Below are 17,155 nucleotides of genomic sequence, written 5' to 3'. Positions count from 1 at the left end.
CTGCACCAACAGTACAGGAAACTCCTGAAAACAACCCGAATTATGAATTTTATTTTCAGTCATGACCTACCCGGCGGAGTCAGTGCAGATTGGCTACCAGAATCACATAGAGGACATTCGCTCCTTCCTTGACAGCCGCCATGCCGACCACTACACTGTCTTCAATCTGTCACAGCGCAACTACCGCGGCGCCAAATTCTCCAACAGGGTGAGTGTGACACTGCCTTATGAAGCCACAGATGAAGCCATTACAGATTTATTAGTTTGTGCCTAGTTATTAGTGGTTGCTGCAGCATTTTCTCTCCCTGGATTATGGCAACACTAGAGTGAGATATGAGGACTTACTTACAGTTTGATGGCTATTTTTGGTCTGCCAGCGTTTTAAGTGGGGCCTGTTGCTACATCTGCTCATAAACTATGGAAGGAGCCTCTAATTAGATTTCCTGAATTGGGACGGTCATTCCCAAGACACACTTCCTTGTCATTTAAGCTACAATAAGTGTCCAGCAAAGTTGTGGTGACAAAGCCCCCAGAGAAGTATCACTCGACTCTGCAATTCCCACCATGACAGAGCATTTTAGCATATTTTTTGTTGTATTACTTTTACAACCTGTAAGTTAAGGTCTGGTACACCCCTTACTGCTGTCATCAATCAGTGTCGAGGATTTTTTTAGATGCCCCAATAAAGCTGTGATAAACCTGCTGTACGCTACCTGTCCATCACCAAACAGCAAATGGACAAAGTTAGCAACAAGCTTGTAAATGTAGCAGAGTATTTAGCAGCTAAAGAGTCAGATATTTAGAGTTGGTGGAGATAAGAAAAGGCTAAAAGGAAAAGTAATGTTGGGCTTATATTCATCAGTTGGCCAGAAACACAACTCCAAATGAATTAGAACGTTGCCTTGTTTGTGCTGAATGAGTATTAAGGCAACTTTTTGTTTACAACTTGGTTGTATCAACTTAATGTATTGGTATATTAGTACCATTATATTATATTAGCTGATACTGATATTGGTAACATCAACTTTTTAAGAAATATTTTGTCATGGTTGTTTTTACGGCTGTTAGGCATGCAAAACTCTAAATGAATGCTAATTTTAATATCGGTATAAAAGATAATAATATGTCATATTGTGCTGTGACAGTTTACAGCTTGTTTCTGCTATCCCCATGTGGCCAAAATTCAGTTAGCTAGTTTAGCATTTGTTCTGAAGGAGAAAATTCTTTTCTACCGTAGGTGTATACATAGCACAAACAAGTACGACATACACAATTAGACAAAGAATACTCTCTTCACACCACAATCTGGATTTCTTGTCACTAAAGAGGAGGTTACTCATTTAAAGCTTGCATGGCTGTAGGAATGAAGCTTGTGCTAACATGGGTCTTTCTGCACATGGGTCCAGAAGGAAGGGGATGGATGATCAGGGTCTAGAGATGTTCAGTACAATGTTTTCCTTCCTGATTTCAACACCAAAACTTGCGCATCTGTAGTCTGCATGGTCTCCTCGTATTGGCGTGGGTTTCCTCCGGGTACCGGCTTCCGAAGACATGCAGGTTAATTGGTGACTCTAAATTGCCCGTAGGTGTGAATGTGAGTGTGAGTGGTTGTCTGTCTCTATGTGTCAGCCCTGTGATAGTCTGGCGACCTGTCCAGGGTGTACCCCGCCTCTCATCCAATGTCAGCTGGGACAGACTCCCGTGCTCTTGCGACCCCTAACAGGATAAGCAGTTACGGAAAATGAATGAATGAGTTCTTCTTTGCTGCTCTAAAACAGTACATGCCAGTGGCTGCACAGTGCAACTTGTTCTGTAGGTTGCTGTTTCAGAGTGATGAAGAAGAGGAAGAATCGATTACCAGTGAACATGACATTTTCTTGGGTGTTAACTACTTTAAAGTTTATTAATAAATTGCATGGTACTGGATCTGTGCATAGACTCACAGACTGGAGTCAAGTGAAACCCTGTCATATTATAGTCTCAGAAAAGAGGCTTAACTGAGCCAAGTTGTCCCATATAGTACTACCTTTCATGCTTTAAAGATAGACTGTGATTTTGCTGGAATGACATTTTAGGATTTGCAGGTGTTCTTGAGTGATACAGCAACATAAAGGAGTATATTTTTGCATAGATAATAAGCCTTTTGTTGTTGCTATTGTAACACAGCAGTGATTCAAGATGCATCTTTTACATGTTTCACTAAAGCAGCAACCACTTGTGACCAGGGATGTCTCGAAATAAAAGATCTAACCTGTGGTTCACAAATCTAAGTGTCCCAGCTAAATAACATTTAAAAAACTGGATTTGAATATGAATACTCAGTTTATTCTATCTTATTCCATCTTTATAGTTATGACTAATCTCTGCATGGAGTCTTTGGCTCATGTCACTCAGCACTTTTGCACAGCTGGATCCGAGTGGGAGGCACATGTGGGATCTGTATAGATAAAAGACTGCCACCCTCTGGTAGAAACATCCAGGAAAGCTGCGGAGTCAAGCTGTGGAGTTAATGTGGCCAAGATGGCTCCCTGTCTGTTTGTGGAGGTCGCTGTATCTCTAGCAGATGACTCATCATGGCAACTGGTGTGTTGTGTGGCTCTGCTGCTGCAGTGCTGTTGCTAACCTCTACCTCTCCTTTCTACTCCCCTCCTGGTTTTATGTCTTTTTTCGTGGATGGGCGGGGGACAGAGAGGAGGTCCTCCTCTCTGTCTGGGACTTTCTGTTTCTATGTCTCTCCCTTGTTTCTTCATTCCTTCTCTCTCCTGCACTAACTCCTTTCCAGGTTTCAGAATGCAATTGGCCTTCCCGCCAGGCTCCCAGCCTCCACAACCTGTTCGCTGTGTGTAAGAACATGCACAACTGGCTCAAACAGAATCCCAAGAATGTGTGTGTCATCACCTGCTCGGTAAGAAGACGCTCACATACAGTACCATTATCATATCCATTTCTATCCTCCATTTATCTTGCATTGATTGACTGGATTCTTAAAGCTAATACAAAAAGATGTCCTTGCTTTTGCACTGCTGACCTTATACATTGCCATATTTTATTGAGTTCACCATGGAGTGAAGGGACGGTTAATGTGTAGGGGCCTGTTTTGATTGTTCCACAACACAACGCCAAGTTTTTGGAGTTTAATTGATCCACTTTTAAGTTTATGCACTGCACTGGACAGATGCTGCCAAAGGACAAATTTAACCATACTCAGAGTGATTTGTCATCTTGGCTGTTGCATCAAATAAGTGCTTTTGAGAAACTTTGAGAAAGCCCTGATCATAACATCTTTACTTAAACTTCATGGGGAAAACAGGTTTTAATGGTGTCAAACATGGTGATTACAGTTGGAAAAAGACGACTATTAAGTGATCATATAACAAAACCGTCAGCCTTTTTTCTCCTCTATGGGTAAAAACAAAACTTGCAAGGTGATCCTCCCGCTTTGCAACAAACGAAGGCTACAAAACCACACCGACAAGGAATCGTAACAAGAGAAGCAAACCGCACTTTTAGCCTCTTTCCTATTTCTCTGCTCTTCCTCTCCTCTCACTGTTGCCAATACTGGATGTGGCAATGTTGGTCTGCCTTGTTTTGATTTAAAATGCAGTAAAACACAGCTTGTCAGACAGCTCTCGTTGTTTCTGCTTAGTTTCTGTCAGTTTTCTCAGTTTCTCCACCTGTTTTTCAGTTTTTGGTCTTTGCATTGAAAAGCCTTGGAACCTTGGAGGTTCAAAGTCAGTTAAATTGTGGATGTGAGTCATGTTTCAGTATGTAGGTCATGAAGTTGTATGTATTCTGAAGTCTCTTATTTAGGTGTCTGTGTTTGGTAAAAAAAGATATTTAAGAGGTAGATTCAGTTGTCTTTGTGCCAACATATATGTATTTTCAGTTTGGAAAATTCAAAGTTTTCTCAGCAACCAGCTACACCTAAAGTACGCCAATGATGACCCATTAAAGCGTTGATTGTGTCATACTTCAAGCACAGCTCAAACCCTACATACAAATGTTTTGCAACATAATCACTACTGGAGTATTGGGTGAAACAGGCGTTCCTGTTTTAATTCAGTGTCAGACACACTGTACACTGGCATGTGTGCGGAGCATGTTATTGCCAAGTTACTGTGGTTTGGCTGTGGCTTGGCAACTTCTCCATTTTGCATAACCTCCAGCAAACGGTTCCTCTCGAAGAGTTTCTCTGCTTCAGATCACAAGAATGTTTGTCTCCCTGTAACCTGAAATGAACTCTGAGTAAATTTATAACAGGAAATTCATTCATTCAGTGAGCAAAAAAAAATTTACATAAAAAATTTGAGCTATGACTTACAGTAAGCTGGGTAGCGTCTGGCTTCTTTAAAGGGATAGCTCAGATATTTTGCAATGGGGTTGCATTTGGTACTTATCTATAGTCAGTGTATAACGTGCAGTAGATGTCGATTGGCACACCCCCAGTTTAGAGAAGCAGGTTGGAGTATGGACATGGAAGCTAAGCAATCTACATTTTTGGATGGGGGTGGCAACAAATTGTATTTTAGCCACCGAAAATAAGTCCAACCTAAAAAAAAAAGCAATATGAGTTGAACTGTTTGCTATATTTAGAACATTTTCACTGCTTTACCTTGCCGTCAGTGAATGATTTCCCAGCGGGGAACTGATGCTGCTGTGTTGCTCTCTTCTAAGCCAGACTCCATTGAGAAAAACAGTGATTTAACACTGCGGAACACAGGAGCTGCTGGTCTACTGCTGCCTCAATCAGTTATTTTGTTTGTGTTATTGTGTGACTTTGGCATTTAAAAGGGTTAATTCAGATTGACCCAATTCACACAATAACACAAGCTGACTAATTGATTGAAGCAGTGGTAAACCAGCAGCTCCTGTGTTCAGTGAGCTAAAACCACTGTTTTTATCAATGGAGCCTGGTGGCTTGACGAGAGCATAGATAGGGAACTGAACAGGCTGTTTGACGGGAAGGTAAAGCGGTGAAAATGCTCTCAATATACACTTAAACTGTTATAGATTTTTTTAGGTGTTTTTTTTAAGGGACTAAAATACATTCTCAGCGGACTGACATCTACTCTATGTAATATACTGATTGGGAATAACACTCCATACTACACTACTTCAAAAAATCTGAACTATCACTTAAACATTTCATCTTAAAGCTGGAGTTACAGCATCCATTCACAAAGTTTGATTTAGTGTTTTCAGAGGCTTAATCTATACATATTCACACTTGCGTACTTGCATGGCAGACAGAACCAACAAGTATATTATTCAAGCTTTAGAATATAATAGTTTCCCAGCATTTCATCAGTGTCTATCTGCTGCTGTGTGTTTTTTCAGGATGGTCGTGCTCCCTCGGGTGTTTTGGTTTGTGCCATGTTCTGCTTCTGCCACCTCTTCAACAACCCGGTTCCTGCCATGCAGCTGCTCAGCGCCAAGAGACCAGGTTCCGGCCTCTGGCCTTCACATCGCAGGTTTGTAACCCTGGACTTTTGTGTGTCTGTGAGTGATGGAGGGGAAGAAAGAGAAAAGGGGAAGTGAGGAGGAAAGAAAGGACGGGAAAATGGCCTCTGCTGTAGTTACACACCAAACGTGCAGACTTCAATTTGGGTGGCGGCGTCTGTAACACTATCTCCTTTTCTGTGTTTCCCTCTGCGGTTGAATTCCGTTGTTAACCATCTAATAAAGTTGCCAGAGCTAACATGAGAACAAAATAAAAGTCAGGCAGAAATATGGGAGATTGCTTTTCACTGAAAAACTGGATTCCTACTGATTTGATGAGGTTAGAAACACATTCTCATCATCAGCGGGTTCCACCATTAGCCATGTTTATTCCCTTATCATCTCCTGTAGAAGACAATTCATTTGTTTTTTTTATTATTCTAGCAAAATGTCATAATTTCAGAACATTTGCTGTTGTAGGTGATAGACTAAACAAAACATAAATAGTGCAGCCAATTCTCATTTTCCTCTGGCAGCCCCTCAAGGATGGACATTTTATGACCCTGCCAGCCAGCAGCTGTATGATTTATCAGTCCTTGTTAGAGCATCTAACAAGATCTCCTTCATGAGTCAGAGTTTTAGTGGAAATTGACTAAGAGTTTATGGAAATGGCAGCAATAACATCATCCTTTTCATATACACAAACTAAAACAGGATAAGAGCGATTATCTTTCCTCCTCTTCATACAGGTACATAGGCTATGTGTGTAGCATGGTATCTGAGAAGCCCAGTCTACCCCACTCCAAACCCTTGATGATCAAGGGTCTCACCATGAGTCCGGTCCCCTGCTTCAACAAGCAGCGCAGCGGCTGTCGGCCCTTCTGCGACGTCCTCATCGGGGAGACAAAGATCTTCACCACTGCACAGGAGTATGAAAGGATGAGGTAGGGGAAATGTCTAAGCCTCCAGATTTTAAGCAGTATATGATGAATATGACAGTATGATCAAAGGGTCTGAAACACTTAATGCTTTTCTCCACTCCCATGCTCTCCTTCTGCAATGTTATCCTCCATTTATTCTTTCCTCCATGTTTCCTCCCATGTTTCTCCACCTACACACTCCACATGTCCAGAGAGCACAGGGTCCAAGAGGGGAAGGTAGCGTTCTCCCTGGGTGTGAGTGTGCAAGGAGACGTGGTCGTTTCAGTCTACCACATGAGGTCGACCATCGGAGGACGTCTGCAGGCCAAGGTAAACTTCATGTTTTCTGTCCTGTATCCTACAAAATCTTTGGTAACACTTTACTTGAAGGTATCTACATAAGAGTGACATGACAGTGTCATAACTATGACATGACACAGTCATGAACCTGTCATGAACATTATGTACATGGCATAAACGTTTATGACTGCTGTCATTAAGTGTCATTTGGTTTTTGTAATGACAAGTTGACATTGTTTGGGTTGTCCTGATTATGACAACTTGACATTAATTAAAGTGACATTACCAGAAGTTGTCTTTGTCATGACAAGTTGACATTAAATTAGTTTGGGATGTCCTTATAATGACAACTTGACATTAACCAGGATGACATAACCAGAAGATGTCTTTGTCATAACAACTTGACATTAACAAGAAATGCACCTCGTTTTGTGTTTATGACAAGTTGACATAATGATTATTATTGTTATGACAAAGACATCTTCTGGTTATGTCATCCTGGTTAATGTCAAGTTGTCATTATAAAGACACCCCAAACAAATTTAATGTCAACTTGTCATGACAAAGACAACTTCTGGTAATGTCACTTTAATTAATGTCAAGTTGACATAATCAAGACAACCCAAACAATGTCAACTTGTCATTACAAAAACCAAATGACACTTAATGACAGCAGTCATAAATGTTTATGACATGTACATAATGTTTATGACAGGTTCATGACAGTGTCATGTCATAGTTATGACAGTGTCATGTCACCCTTATGTAGATACCTTCAAGTAAAGTGTTACCAAATATTTTTACCGTTGAGGGACTAAGCTACAAACCATGTCTGTGTACTGATAAAGTCAACATTTCAATCAAGCTTGATGAGAAAAAGATGTTGGACAGTGATAAATCTGGAAAAATCATGTTGGCACAAGATCACATTAAACTCAGTCATCAATTTCAGGATGTGGCTGCAACTTATTTGAATATCTTAAGTCCTAACACAAATCCACAGGTGGTAAAAAAGGAGCAAGAAGGGACATGTTGGAGACAGGTTTTTAATTTCTTTACATGTGCAGTTTATGGAAATATGTGGCTTTGCTCAAACAGCAGCACTGGTAGAAACACTAGACTTTTTATACACAGTTAACACTAAACAACCGGGGTCTAGTTTTGGCCATGGTGTCTTCTGGTTATCAAATAATTTTACTTCCAACAGCATATTTGCTGATATGTTTGTTTAAAGGTGTACGCCCTGACACATTTTCTGTATAGGTTTTAATTGCATTGTAAATGTGGATACTTGGTCTTTATTTTTAAGTATGTCTCCAACTCTTTTGGTTGTTTATATGTCCCTGTAGTTGTCCTCAGTTGTTCTGGTATCACCGTATTTCAGCGTTAGAAAAGAAAAATAAACTGCATTGGAGAAGTTCATGTGCCTGCACCCACAACGTTTACAGAAGGTCAAGGCTTCCTAGTAAGAAGCTACAAAAATCAAACTGGCCTTTACAGCAGAACTCAGCAGTTCACCTTCTTTTTCATTTATAAATCCATTCAGGTAAATGGGTTAAAGTGCTGACTCACTGACTACTACCTATTGAGCAGGCTCCCCATATCTCAAAGCAAAATGTTGACATAGGAATGAATGCAAATCCATGAAAATAGAGTTCTGAGGGATGCCAAAGCAGCATGTACTTTCTCTGTTAATGAACATCTTGTAGTCCAACAGAACGTTGTGCTTACAGTTAGGATAGTTATAGCCAGTTAGCGAGTACAATACATGTTATTGTTGATGCAGTTTGTTAGGACACACTGAAATATCACATGAAAACCTTTTTTTTTTTTGATTGTTGTCAGGTGTCCAACACTCAGATCTTTCAGATCCAGTTCCATACTGGCTTCATTGCTCCTGGCACCACCATGTTAAAGTTTAACAAGTAAGGACATTTCTTTTATTTAATCACTTGTATTATTGAATACTACCCTTGGTTAATGAAGCACTGAATGGTTTAGCGCCAAAATACATTTATTGAACATAGTGTTAGTTCAGACAGGACACGATATCAAGCTCAGCTCACATCTCAGCTACATCAGCTGATCTCAAACAGCCAAATCAACTAATGGAGCAGCTGATTGATGGAAGGGAGTCAGCTGATAGATCACATTATTCCTTTCTATGCAACCAACTGGCGAATTTCATTCAGGGCACCCTATTTAAACTGCTCTGGCCTGCCTACTGTTGCTGCTTCCTCTGCAAGCTGCTTTGCAACTAGCTTCCACCCCAGCTCCTCCTTTTCATGCTGTCACTGACTTATCATTGTCATTTCTGTTTGTCATTGATCCTGGCTCTGTTCCCGGGGGGTCTTTGCTGCTGCTCTTCCATATAGGCGCATGGAAGGGCAGGGAGGTTAGCTCTCTCTGACTCAGGCTTTCCTCGTTTGCACGTGGAAGGGCAGAGACGTGTGCTCTCCCTGCCTTAAGGCTTTCCACATAAGTGCATGGAAGGGCAGAGAGGTGTGCTCTCTCCGCCTTAGGCTTTCCACATAGGCACATGGAAGAGGCTTTCTGTGTAGGACTAGGAAAGGCAGAGAGGCCCCAGAACAGAGCCATACTGCCAAATATAACACTGCAAATGGAAATAAAGTTTTCTTTGACTAAAGTGGTCCTGACTGAACTAACTTTCTGCTACACTATGAACCATCCAGACCTCTCAAGTCTTCTGAGACAGGTCTGCTTTGTGTCCTCAGAGTCAAGACTAAACATGAGGAAGCAGCGGTTAGTTTTTATGTGCAACATTTCTTTTAGTCGCTATTTTTTATTTAATCAGTGTTTATTCATTTCTTACACTGCACTGTAACTTTTACTCTTGTATTTTATATGTGTCTTGGCATATTTTAGCTTGTTTTTATTTTCTATTTTCTAGCTCTTTAATGGCATTTCTATTTGTATTAAATGTTCTTTTATAATATATTTCTTTTGCACTTTGTCTCAATGCTTTTGATGCTTTATGTAAAACACTTTGAATTGCTTTGTTGCTGAAATATGCTATATAAATAAACTTGCTTTGCCTTACAGCAGAAAAACAAACCCTGCTGATTGCAGTCTGTTTTCCCACTCACACTATAACTCAACATACATTTTCTTTCCCATTCATGCTATTTCTCCTCTCAGACCAGAGCTGGATGCTTGTGACTCTCCCGAGAAGTATCCCCAGCTCTTCCATGTGGTACTGGACATTGAGGTGGAGGGGGTGGACAAGCAAAAAGACCTGACGCCCCCGTGGGAGCAGTTCCCCTGTAAAGACCTCAGTCCCAATGTTCTCTTCTCCTGCCACCAGGAGCATCAGGACGCGCTGGCTATTGCTGGTACTGTGGGGATGGGTACACCGGGGACAAACATGACACACACAGATTGCCTCTGCCAATGTAGACTGCACACATATTTTTAAACCATAACATACTGTACACACACTCACTCACACTTGAGGTGGGAGGCTCTGTGCTATAATTTGTGACTCATTAGCTTTTGTGTGATTTTCTCTTTCATTAGACTTTCTGAAAAGCCTAAAAATGATCCCTGGCTTTTCTGTCCATGGATAAATTACATTAGGTCTACCATACTGGCTACTAAATGCATGTCATTTACACAAAGATAAAACAGAAAGTAACTGTGAAGTCTCTAAAGGTACAGTGTGTAAGAGTGAGGGGGCTGTAGTGGCATCTAGTGGTAAGGATTGTAACCAGCTGAAACTTCTCCTCGTTAGTGTGTGTATGTGTCTCCTGTTCATTGTTCAGCTCGTTGTAAGGTAACAAACACACAAGGATTCTTTTCAGGTGATTATACACAAAAGAAACTAAAGAATACTTGTTATGTCATATTCCATTTCTGTCAGTATTTCACCCTAAATCTTACACACTGGACCTGTAAGTGACAAAAAATGTCAAAAGTTAAAACTTACTACATCGGCAGCAGTAGCTAAGTTAGAAACAAAAGCTAGCAGGACCAGCTAGCTACAAACTAGCCAGCTGCTAGCAAAATACCTCGGCTTGATTGGCAGTGATTTAATTCTAAAACATCTTCAGTGTGTAATTTTGAAATAAAAATGTTTGTATATTTCAGTGAACAGTAAACCATACATAATGTTATACACAGTATTGGGACATTTTTTTTCTGTCTTAACTTGTTAGCACCTCCCAACCTGAATGTGATGTAAATTCAACAGCTTTAACAGCTAACTATTTAGCTTTACTTAGAACTAATCATAAACCTCAAGTAACCCTGAACTCATAACCCTAATCTAAGCTTATGCTTAAGAAAAAAGACTTGTAAGACAGTCATCAGTCTCAAAGAACAAATACAAATACATACACACACTACCAAATTCATCATGCATGTACACTCTCATACACACATTTCTAGTGCTGGAGAGTAAGTTGTAATATTTAACTAGTTGCATGTAATTACAAATACGTGTAATTAGTTACAGTTACTGAGAAAAAAATATATTAAAGTACAGTTACTAAAATATAGAATAAAACATTCATTCTTTTGCTTTGCATCTTTTTGCCGTGCATGAATGCCTTCTTTTGGCTTTGTTTATTCCCAGACATTTTTCAGCTGTAACGCCCAGTTTATACAAAAGCAATCAAAAAGTAGTCAAATGTAATAAGTTACATATCTCTGATGAAGTAATTTAAATAGTGAAATACTTGATAAATTTTTAATATGGTAACTATAGTAATGTTTAACCTATTACATTTCAAAAGTAACCTTCCCAACACTGCAATTTTTTATGCACAACCAATTGCAGTAGATCACTGATGAATAGGTAGAAATATACAGTATATGCAAAACACTGTTCACATACATTGCAGACACACAAACACACTAATGAACTGTCATTTTTGTTCCTGCAAGATGAGATGGAGGGATTGGATCTGGAGGGTAAGACAGTAGAGGAGACCGCAGACCTGTTAGATAAACTGTGCAGTACAGTGACATTAGTTAACCAGGGCTTGGTTCAGTTCAATCATACTCTCCTCATAATGTACAGAGAGCATTGATCCTATTGATAAATACATCTTCTGTTATTGGAAAACCACTTTGCTGTTTCCATTTTCAGATCTGTATTGATTGAATTGAAATGAACCCATCCTTGTTATGCAGTGATATATCATTTTGGTAGATGATTTTAATCTGTCTCTGGCATAAATACCAATCATCTGGGGACCTGAATTAATTAATTACACATATCCCCTAATACCCTACAGCAGCACACCAGTGTGTATGTTCCCTGTTTCCACAGAAATATGGAGAACTGGGTAAAAACACCCAATCCCAGTGATAATAGCAAAAACAGTGGAGCTGTAAGTGGTGCAAATTAAACATGTTCTACCAAAGTGAAATATTGCTCTGTATTAATACTAGCTGAAGTTTATAGCAATGCTGTACATCACATCCTTTCTTTAAAAGCATACTGTGTATTTATTGGACTGTAAATTAAGATTTATTGTGTTGTTTTAGAATGATCTCCCCCAATTAGTGTAGCTAAAAGCAGCTACCAGTGGAAATCTGCTAAGTGTGCAGCTTAGTGTGTTTTATCACACCGAGCAGAGAATCAGGAGAAAAGCTGGTGCTTGTAGCAGAGATGACCTATGTAGCTGTCCATTGTTCCCTCCATTGTTCTCTGCATCTCTGTCTGCTTTGCCCCAATCAATTTCCTCTTTACAACTTTGCATGCCTCTGTCTCATTTTCTAATTCACTGCATGTTTCCTGTGTCTCTTTCTTTCTCTACCTCTTTCCTTTTATCTTTATGTCATCCTGTCGCAGAGCCAAGCCGGCCCCATGGAGGTCCAGATGGTCGGGGCCACGGCGAGGAGAGCGAGCCCTCAGATGATGAGATGCTCTCTCTCTCCAGCCAGCGAAGCAACGCCAGCGCGGCCCCCCAGAAGCCCGACCCCCCTGCTCCGATGGCCGACGCCCCTGCGCCCGCTGAGGAAGTGGATCTTCTTGGCCTCGATGGGGAGGCGATCAGCCGTCCCTCACCTCAGCCCCCGTCTGCTGCTGCCACAACCACTGACCTCCTAGGGGACTTGTTCGGGGGCCCACCTCAGCCAACAAGTGGGGCGTCATCTGCCCAGTCCACACCACATAAAGTAGTCCCAAACACTGCCTCACCATGTCCCTCTCCTGCGCCAACAGGTGAGAGCCCAAGTTTGAATCAGTGAAGAAAATAAAATGAAATAACTTTTTAAAAGTGCTGTGTTTAGCGTATAATTTCCTAGAGTAGAACAATAACAGCGGTGGGTGTGTTTGTTTCCCTCAGTGTTTGATCCCTTTGGGACCGGTCCCATGCCCAAGCCTCAGGACGTGATGGGCTCATTCCTTGGACCAGGTAACGTGGGGCAGCCAGACCCTTTCCTGCATGCTGCTCGCTCTCCATCACCCACACTGCAGCCTACAAGCTTGGGTAAGGCATGCCTCTGCTGCTCCGCTGCACACGTTCACAGCATCTTGAGTGTAGTAAAAGAGTCCACATCTGGGTAAGGCACCTTGAACCGTACCTGCAAGTCAGCTGCTAAACCCTCACACTAAACATGCACCGTGATTGTCTCTGCACATCAACTCTAGTCTAGGCTTTTAAGACTTCTTTTTCCCTCAAGATTCATTACACTGCACTATATTTGAATTTCCTTTTCCTTTTATTTGCTCTACTCATTGCTTACTCATACACTGGCTTTGCAAGTGTTTGCTTTATATCCATTGCTGTCTGCTGTGTGTTTGGAAACAAATGGGTTTGCATGATGTATGATGAGTATTTGCAGCCTGTCTGATCAGTATTGCGTAGAGAGAACTAACAAGAACTAACAACTAGATCTATTTAGACATCTAACTCTTCTCATTAGACTCTGGCTGTGTGGGTTCATGCTGCTCAGTTCCCATTCACTGTGTGCTCAGTCTGTGACAAACCTTCATGTGCTTGAATAGGCCGGAGTTCCCCTGTGCCGCCCACCACCCCAACCGTCAACATTCAGCAGCAAAACGCAAAGGGGGGATGGGACTGGAACAGACCTGCTACTACAAGTACAGGTAGAGATTACTAACACAAACTTACACATGCTTGCATAGACATGAACAGCACTGAATTTTCATTTAATTTGTTCATCAGAAAGGGGGCGTAACACTTTTGTGTGTATTCACAATAGTGGAAGCCTGTAGATTTGAATGCTGAAGACCAAAAGAACTGTAAAATATAGGGCGTAGAAATAAATGCATTGTTTGTTGATTAATCCAGGAGGAGGCCTTGGTATGGGTAGTCGGTCAGCTACTACTAGCCCCACAGGCTCGGTCCACAGCACCCCCACCCACCAAACCAAGCCAAACACCCTGGACCCGTTTGCTGATATAGGCAACCTCGGGGGAAGCCTTGGAGGTCAGTCTCCAGAAATTATCTGAAGCACATGATCTGATTCTTTGCTATTTTCACTTTATCTCATCATCTTTGTCCTCTCAATCAAGGTTCTGGCTTCTCCAGCAAACCCACCACTCCTACTGGAACTGGCCCCACCCTCCCCCCCATGGGCTCCCCATCGCGACCTCCTCCATCTCCCCAGCACGGAGAAGGGTGGCAGCCCCACACAGGAGCAGGCTTTCCCTCGTGGCAACCAGGTGCTGGAGGCGGTGGAGGATGGCAACCCCAAGGACAGGGCCCTACCCCGCAGCCAAAGCCCAGCCCCAGCCACACCGCCATGCCTCACACATCGCCCCAGAACCGACCCAACTACAATGTCAGCTTCTCTGCGATGGGAGGGGGCTCGCCCAGCGCAGGGGGCAAAGCACAGGCTAGCATGGGTGAGTGGGAGATGTTGGATTAGATTTGATGTCTGTTAATGATGCAAATGTTATGGTCAGGTTGTGAATTTGTTCAATTCTTGTAGGCATGGCATAATTACATAATAGATAGCAGAGAGGTAGTTTTAATACTTAACACCTGCTTAAAATATATTTTAAAAGACTATTTTCTCTCTTTGTGTTTGCATCCCTCTCCACCAGGTTCTAAGCCCAAAGCCACGCACGCCAACTTTGATGACCTGCTGTCTGGTCAGGGCTTTGCAGGGACCAAAGAGAGGAAGGGGCCCAGGACTATAGCAGAGATGAGGAAAGAGGAAATGGCCAAAGAGATGGACCCTGAGAAAATAAAGGCAGGGGATTTTGTTCTGATGTGATATTGAGTAGCATCTGATGAAGTGAAGGAGTGGTTTGTGGTTTTTCATTTGCTGTTGAAGTTTCTGTGAGAAACGCCATGAAGTCCCATGACTCTTGCATCCCCACATCTGGGTAGAATTACACTTTGACATCAGCTCACTGGGATTTTGTTATTTGTTTACCCAGTGTAGCACAATAGAAGCACTTCAGTGATTCCTAAAAGTAGCATAGTGTACTCCAAACCCTTTGACGTCTAAAGCCTTTCTGTTTTTTTTCCAGAACGAATGAAGCGACCAATGTAGGTCTCCCATGACCAAACTTTGGTACTTCTAATTACTCGGTTTAAAAAGATTTCACCAGAGCCAGAAATCACTGAGAGCATTGCTGCTAATAATTGTTCAGAATAACTGGCTAATGGTCCCCCCCACCTCCTCTCCCTCTCCTGTTTTGTGACCCAGATTCTGGACTGGATCGAGGGGAAGGAGCGTAACATCCGTGCTCTGCTGTCCACCATGCATACTGTGCTGTGGGAGGGAGAGACGCGCTGGAAGCCTGTGGGCATGGCTGACCTGGTTACTCCAGAACAGGTCAAGAAGGTCTACCGCAAAGCTGTTCTGGTTGTCCACCCAGATAAGGTGAGACAGATAACTGATGGACTTAATGATAACAATGAAGTGAGAATTTTTGCCTGTGTGCATGAAGGGAGATAAAACAAGGCCTCTCCCTACAACAAACTAGTTCTCCTTGGTTAATTAATATCATGCTCTGCTGACATTGGCTTTCTTTCCTCATTCTTTGACACAACTGCTCTGTGTGTAAAAACAGTAAGAATAACTGCAAATTAATTCAGTTTTCCCTACCAAATATATTTTTTATTGTTAAAACTCACTGGGCTTTGTAGGCATGGGATACAGAAGTGGCCATAAAAAAGTGTTATTACTCACAAATAAGGAAACATTCAATGTTTTGACGTCATATATTTACTATGCAGCCCTTTTGTTAGCCACTCCGCTCAAAAAAACTGCGCGTGTTACCCTAACCTGTAATCTTCTATTCACAAATAAAACGGGGGCTGCCCATTTTTCCGACAGCCCATTGGTCCGACCATATTAAACTCATTGTTCCGAAGTCCCGTTGTTCCGAAATCATCATGATGCCCTGTGGTTAAGGTCCGGTTAGGTTTAGGCACAAAAACCGCTTGGTTAGGGGTTAGGAAAAGATCATGGTGTGGGTTAAAATGAAAAAGAAAGTGGCAAACACATAAGCCGTGAGCCTGCTTCGCCTCAAGCCTTTACCAGCTGACCCAGAGCCGGTCGCGGTGCGCCATCAAGGCAGAAATATGCCCGTTGGGAGCCGTTCAGCACCGCGGAGAGCTCCCCACACAACCTGGACCCCAGAGTTAATAACAGGAGGTTATGGTGTTTCATTCTCTTCTCTCTTTGACACTTGTATCTCAACCAGTAGCCTGCTTTTGTTGCGTTACTGATAGTCTATGGTACACAAATACAGTAATAATCACATATCGGAACAACGGGACGTCGGACTAATGAGAGGTCGGAACAATGCTACAGCACCAATAAAACATGAGCTTGGTTGATTCTCCGGGGAAGCCCTCTCGCCTCTCCCCACAGTTAGGGACCGTTCTACACGGTACCGCTGGCAGGGTGGAAATAAGTCCAAGTGTAGAGGAGACGGACCAGGTTAAGCGGCCGACCTCCGAAGCCCTCTCGCCTCTCCCCGCAGTTAGGGACTTCTCAGTTTCTTTTCTGAAGTACACAGTAAACTCCATAGTTTTGAAAGAAAATAGTGTGGGTGTGCGCAGGTGCAAAGATGCATTCTGGGTGGGGCATGAGCGACCGGAGCGAAATTGGAGCGAGAGATAAGGCTCCGCTCCAGCTTTTAAAAAAATAGCCGCTCCTCGCTCAACACAAAATCCTCCCGCTCCCCGCTCCGCTCCGCTCACATGCTCTGCTGAGCTTCAAACTCCCTAAGCCCCAAGTTGTGACCTGAGATCTTCAAGCCTTGCCTCACTAGTTGTCCCCAGATCAAGGCTTGTAATCAAAGGTGGCTTTGTTATCAGGGCCCTGAGGCTCTGGAATTCTCTGCCTGAGGAGATGAGGCTTTCTAGCACATTACCCATTTTTAAATCATTGCGTAAAATGTATTTTTATAGGAAAGTTTGTCTTTTTAATGCCTGATTTGTAACTTTTTTGTTTTATTTCTTTTTGTTCTGTTTTGCCTCTGCACACTATTTTTCTTAGCTCTTAACATTATTTTATTTAATTATTATTATTATTATTAT

General features: G+C 42.1%; 1 protein-coding gene across 4 annotated transcripts in view; it reads left to right on the top strand.

Moving 5' to 3' along the window:
- dnajc6 (DnaJ (Hsp40) homolog, subfamily C, member 6) overlaps positions 1 to 17,155 on the top strand; it is a 51,386-nt gene that overhangs the window by 28,604 nt on the left and 5,627 nt on the right. For 2 of the 4 annotated variants that reach the window (XM_078168952.1, XM_033621831.2), the window contains 14 exons: positions 60 to 208; positions 2,783 to 2,905; positions 5,338 to 5,471; positions 6,189 to 6,383; positions 6,572 to 6,689; positions 8,505 to 8,584; positions 9,819 to 10,012; positions 12,478 to 12,849; positions 12,974 to 13,042; positions 13,636 to 13,737; positions 13,943 to 14,080; positions 14,167 to 14,499; positions 14,701 to 14,849; positions 15,312 to 15,488. In XM_078168952.1, the coding sequence (XP_078025078.1) occupies positions 60 to 208; positions 2,783 to 2,905; positions 5,338 to 5,471; positions 6,189 to 6,383; positions 6,572 to 6,689; positions 8,505 to 8,584; positions 9,819 to 10,012; positions 12,478 to 12,849; positions 12,974 to 13,042; positions 13,636 to 13,737; positions 13,943 to 14,080; positions 14,167 to 14,499; positions 14,701 to 14,849; positions 15,312 to 15,488 (2,333 nt within the window). Of the gene's footprint in view, positions 1 to 59; positions 209 to 2,782; positions 2,906 to 5,337; positions 5,472 to 6,188; positions 6,384 to 6,571; positions 6,690 to 8,504; positions 8,585 to 9,818; positions 10,013 to 12,477; positions 12,850 to 12,973; positions 13,118 to 13,635; positions 13,738 to 13,942; positions 14,081 to 14,166; positions 14,500 to 14,700; positions 14,850 to 15,311; positions 15,489 to 17,155 lie in introns of all 4 variants that reach the window. The other 2 variants (XM_033621832.2, XM_033621830.2) reach the window with 1 other exon arrangement.

This window comes from Epinephelus lanceolatus, chromosome 6, assembly GCF_041903045.1.
Source record: "Epinephelus lanceolatus isolate andai-2023 chromosome 6, ASM4190304v1, whole genome shotgun sequence".
Lineage (NCBI taxonomy): Eukaryota > Metazoa > Chordata > Actinopteri > Perciformes > Serranidae > Epinephelus > Epinephelus lanceolatus.
This window is presented reverse-complemented; position numbering and strand designations above follow the sequence as displayed.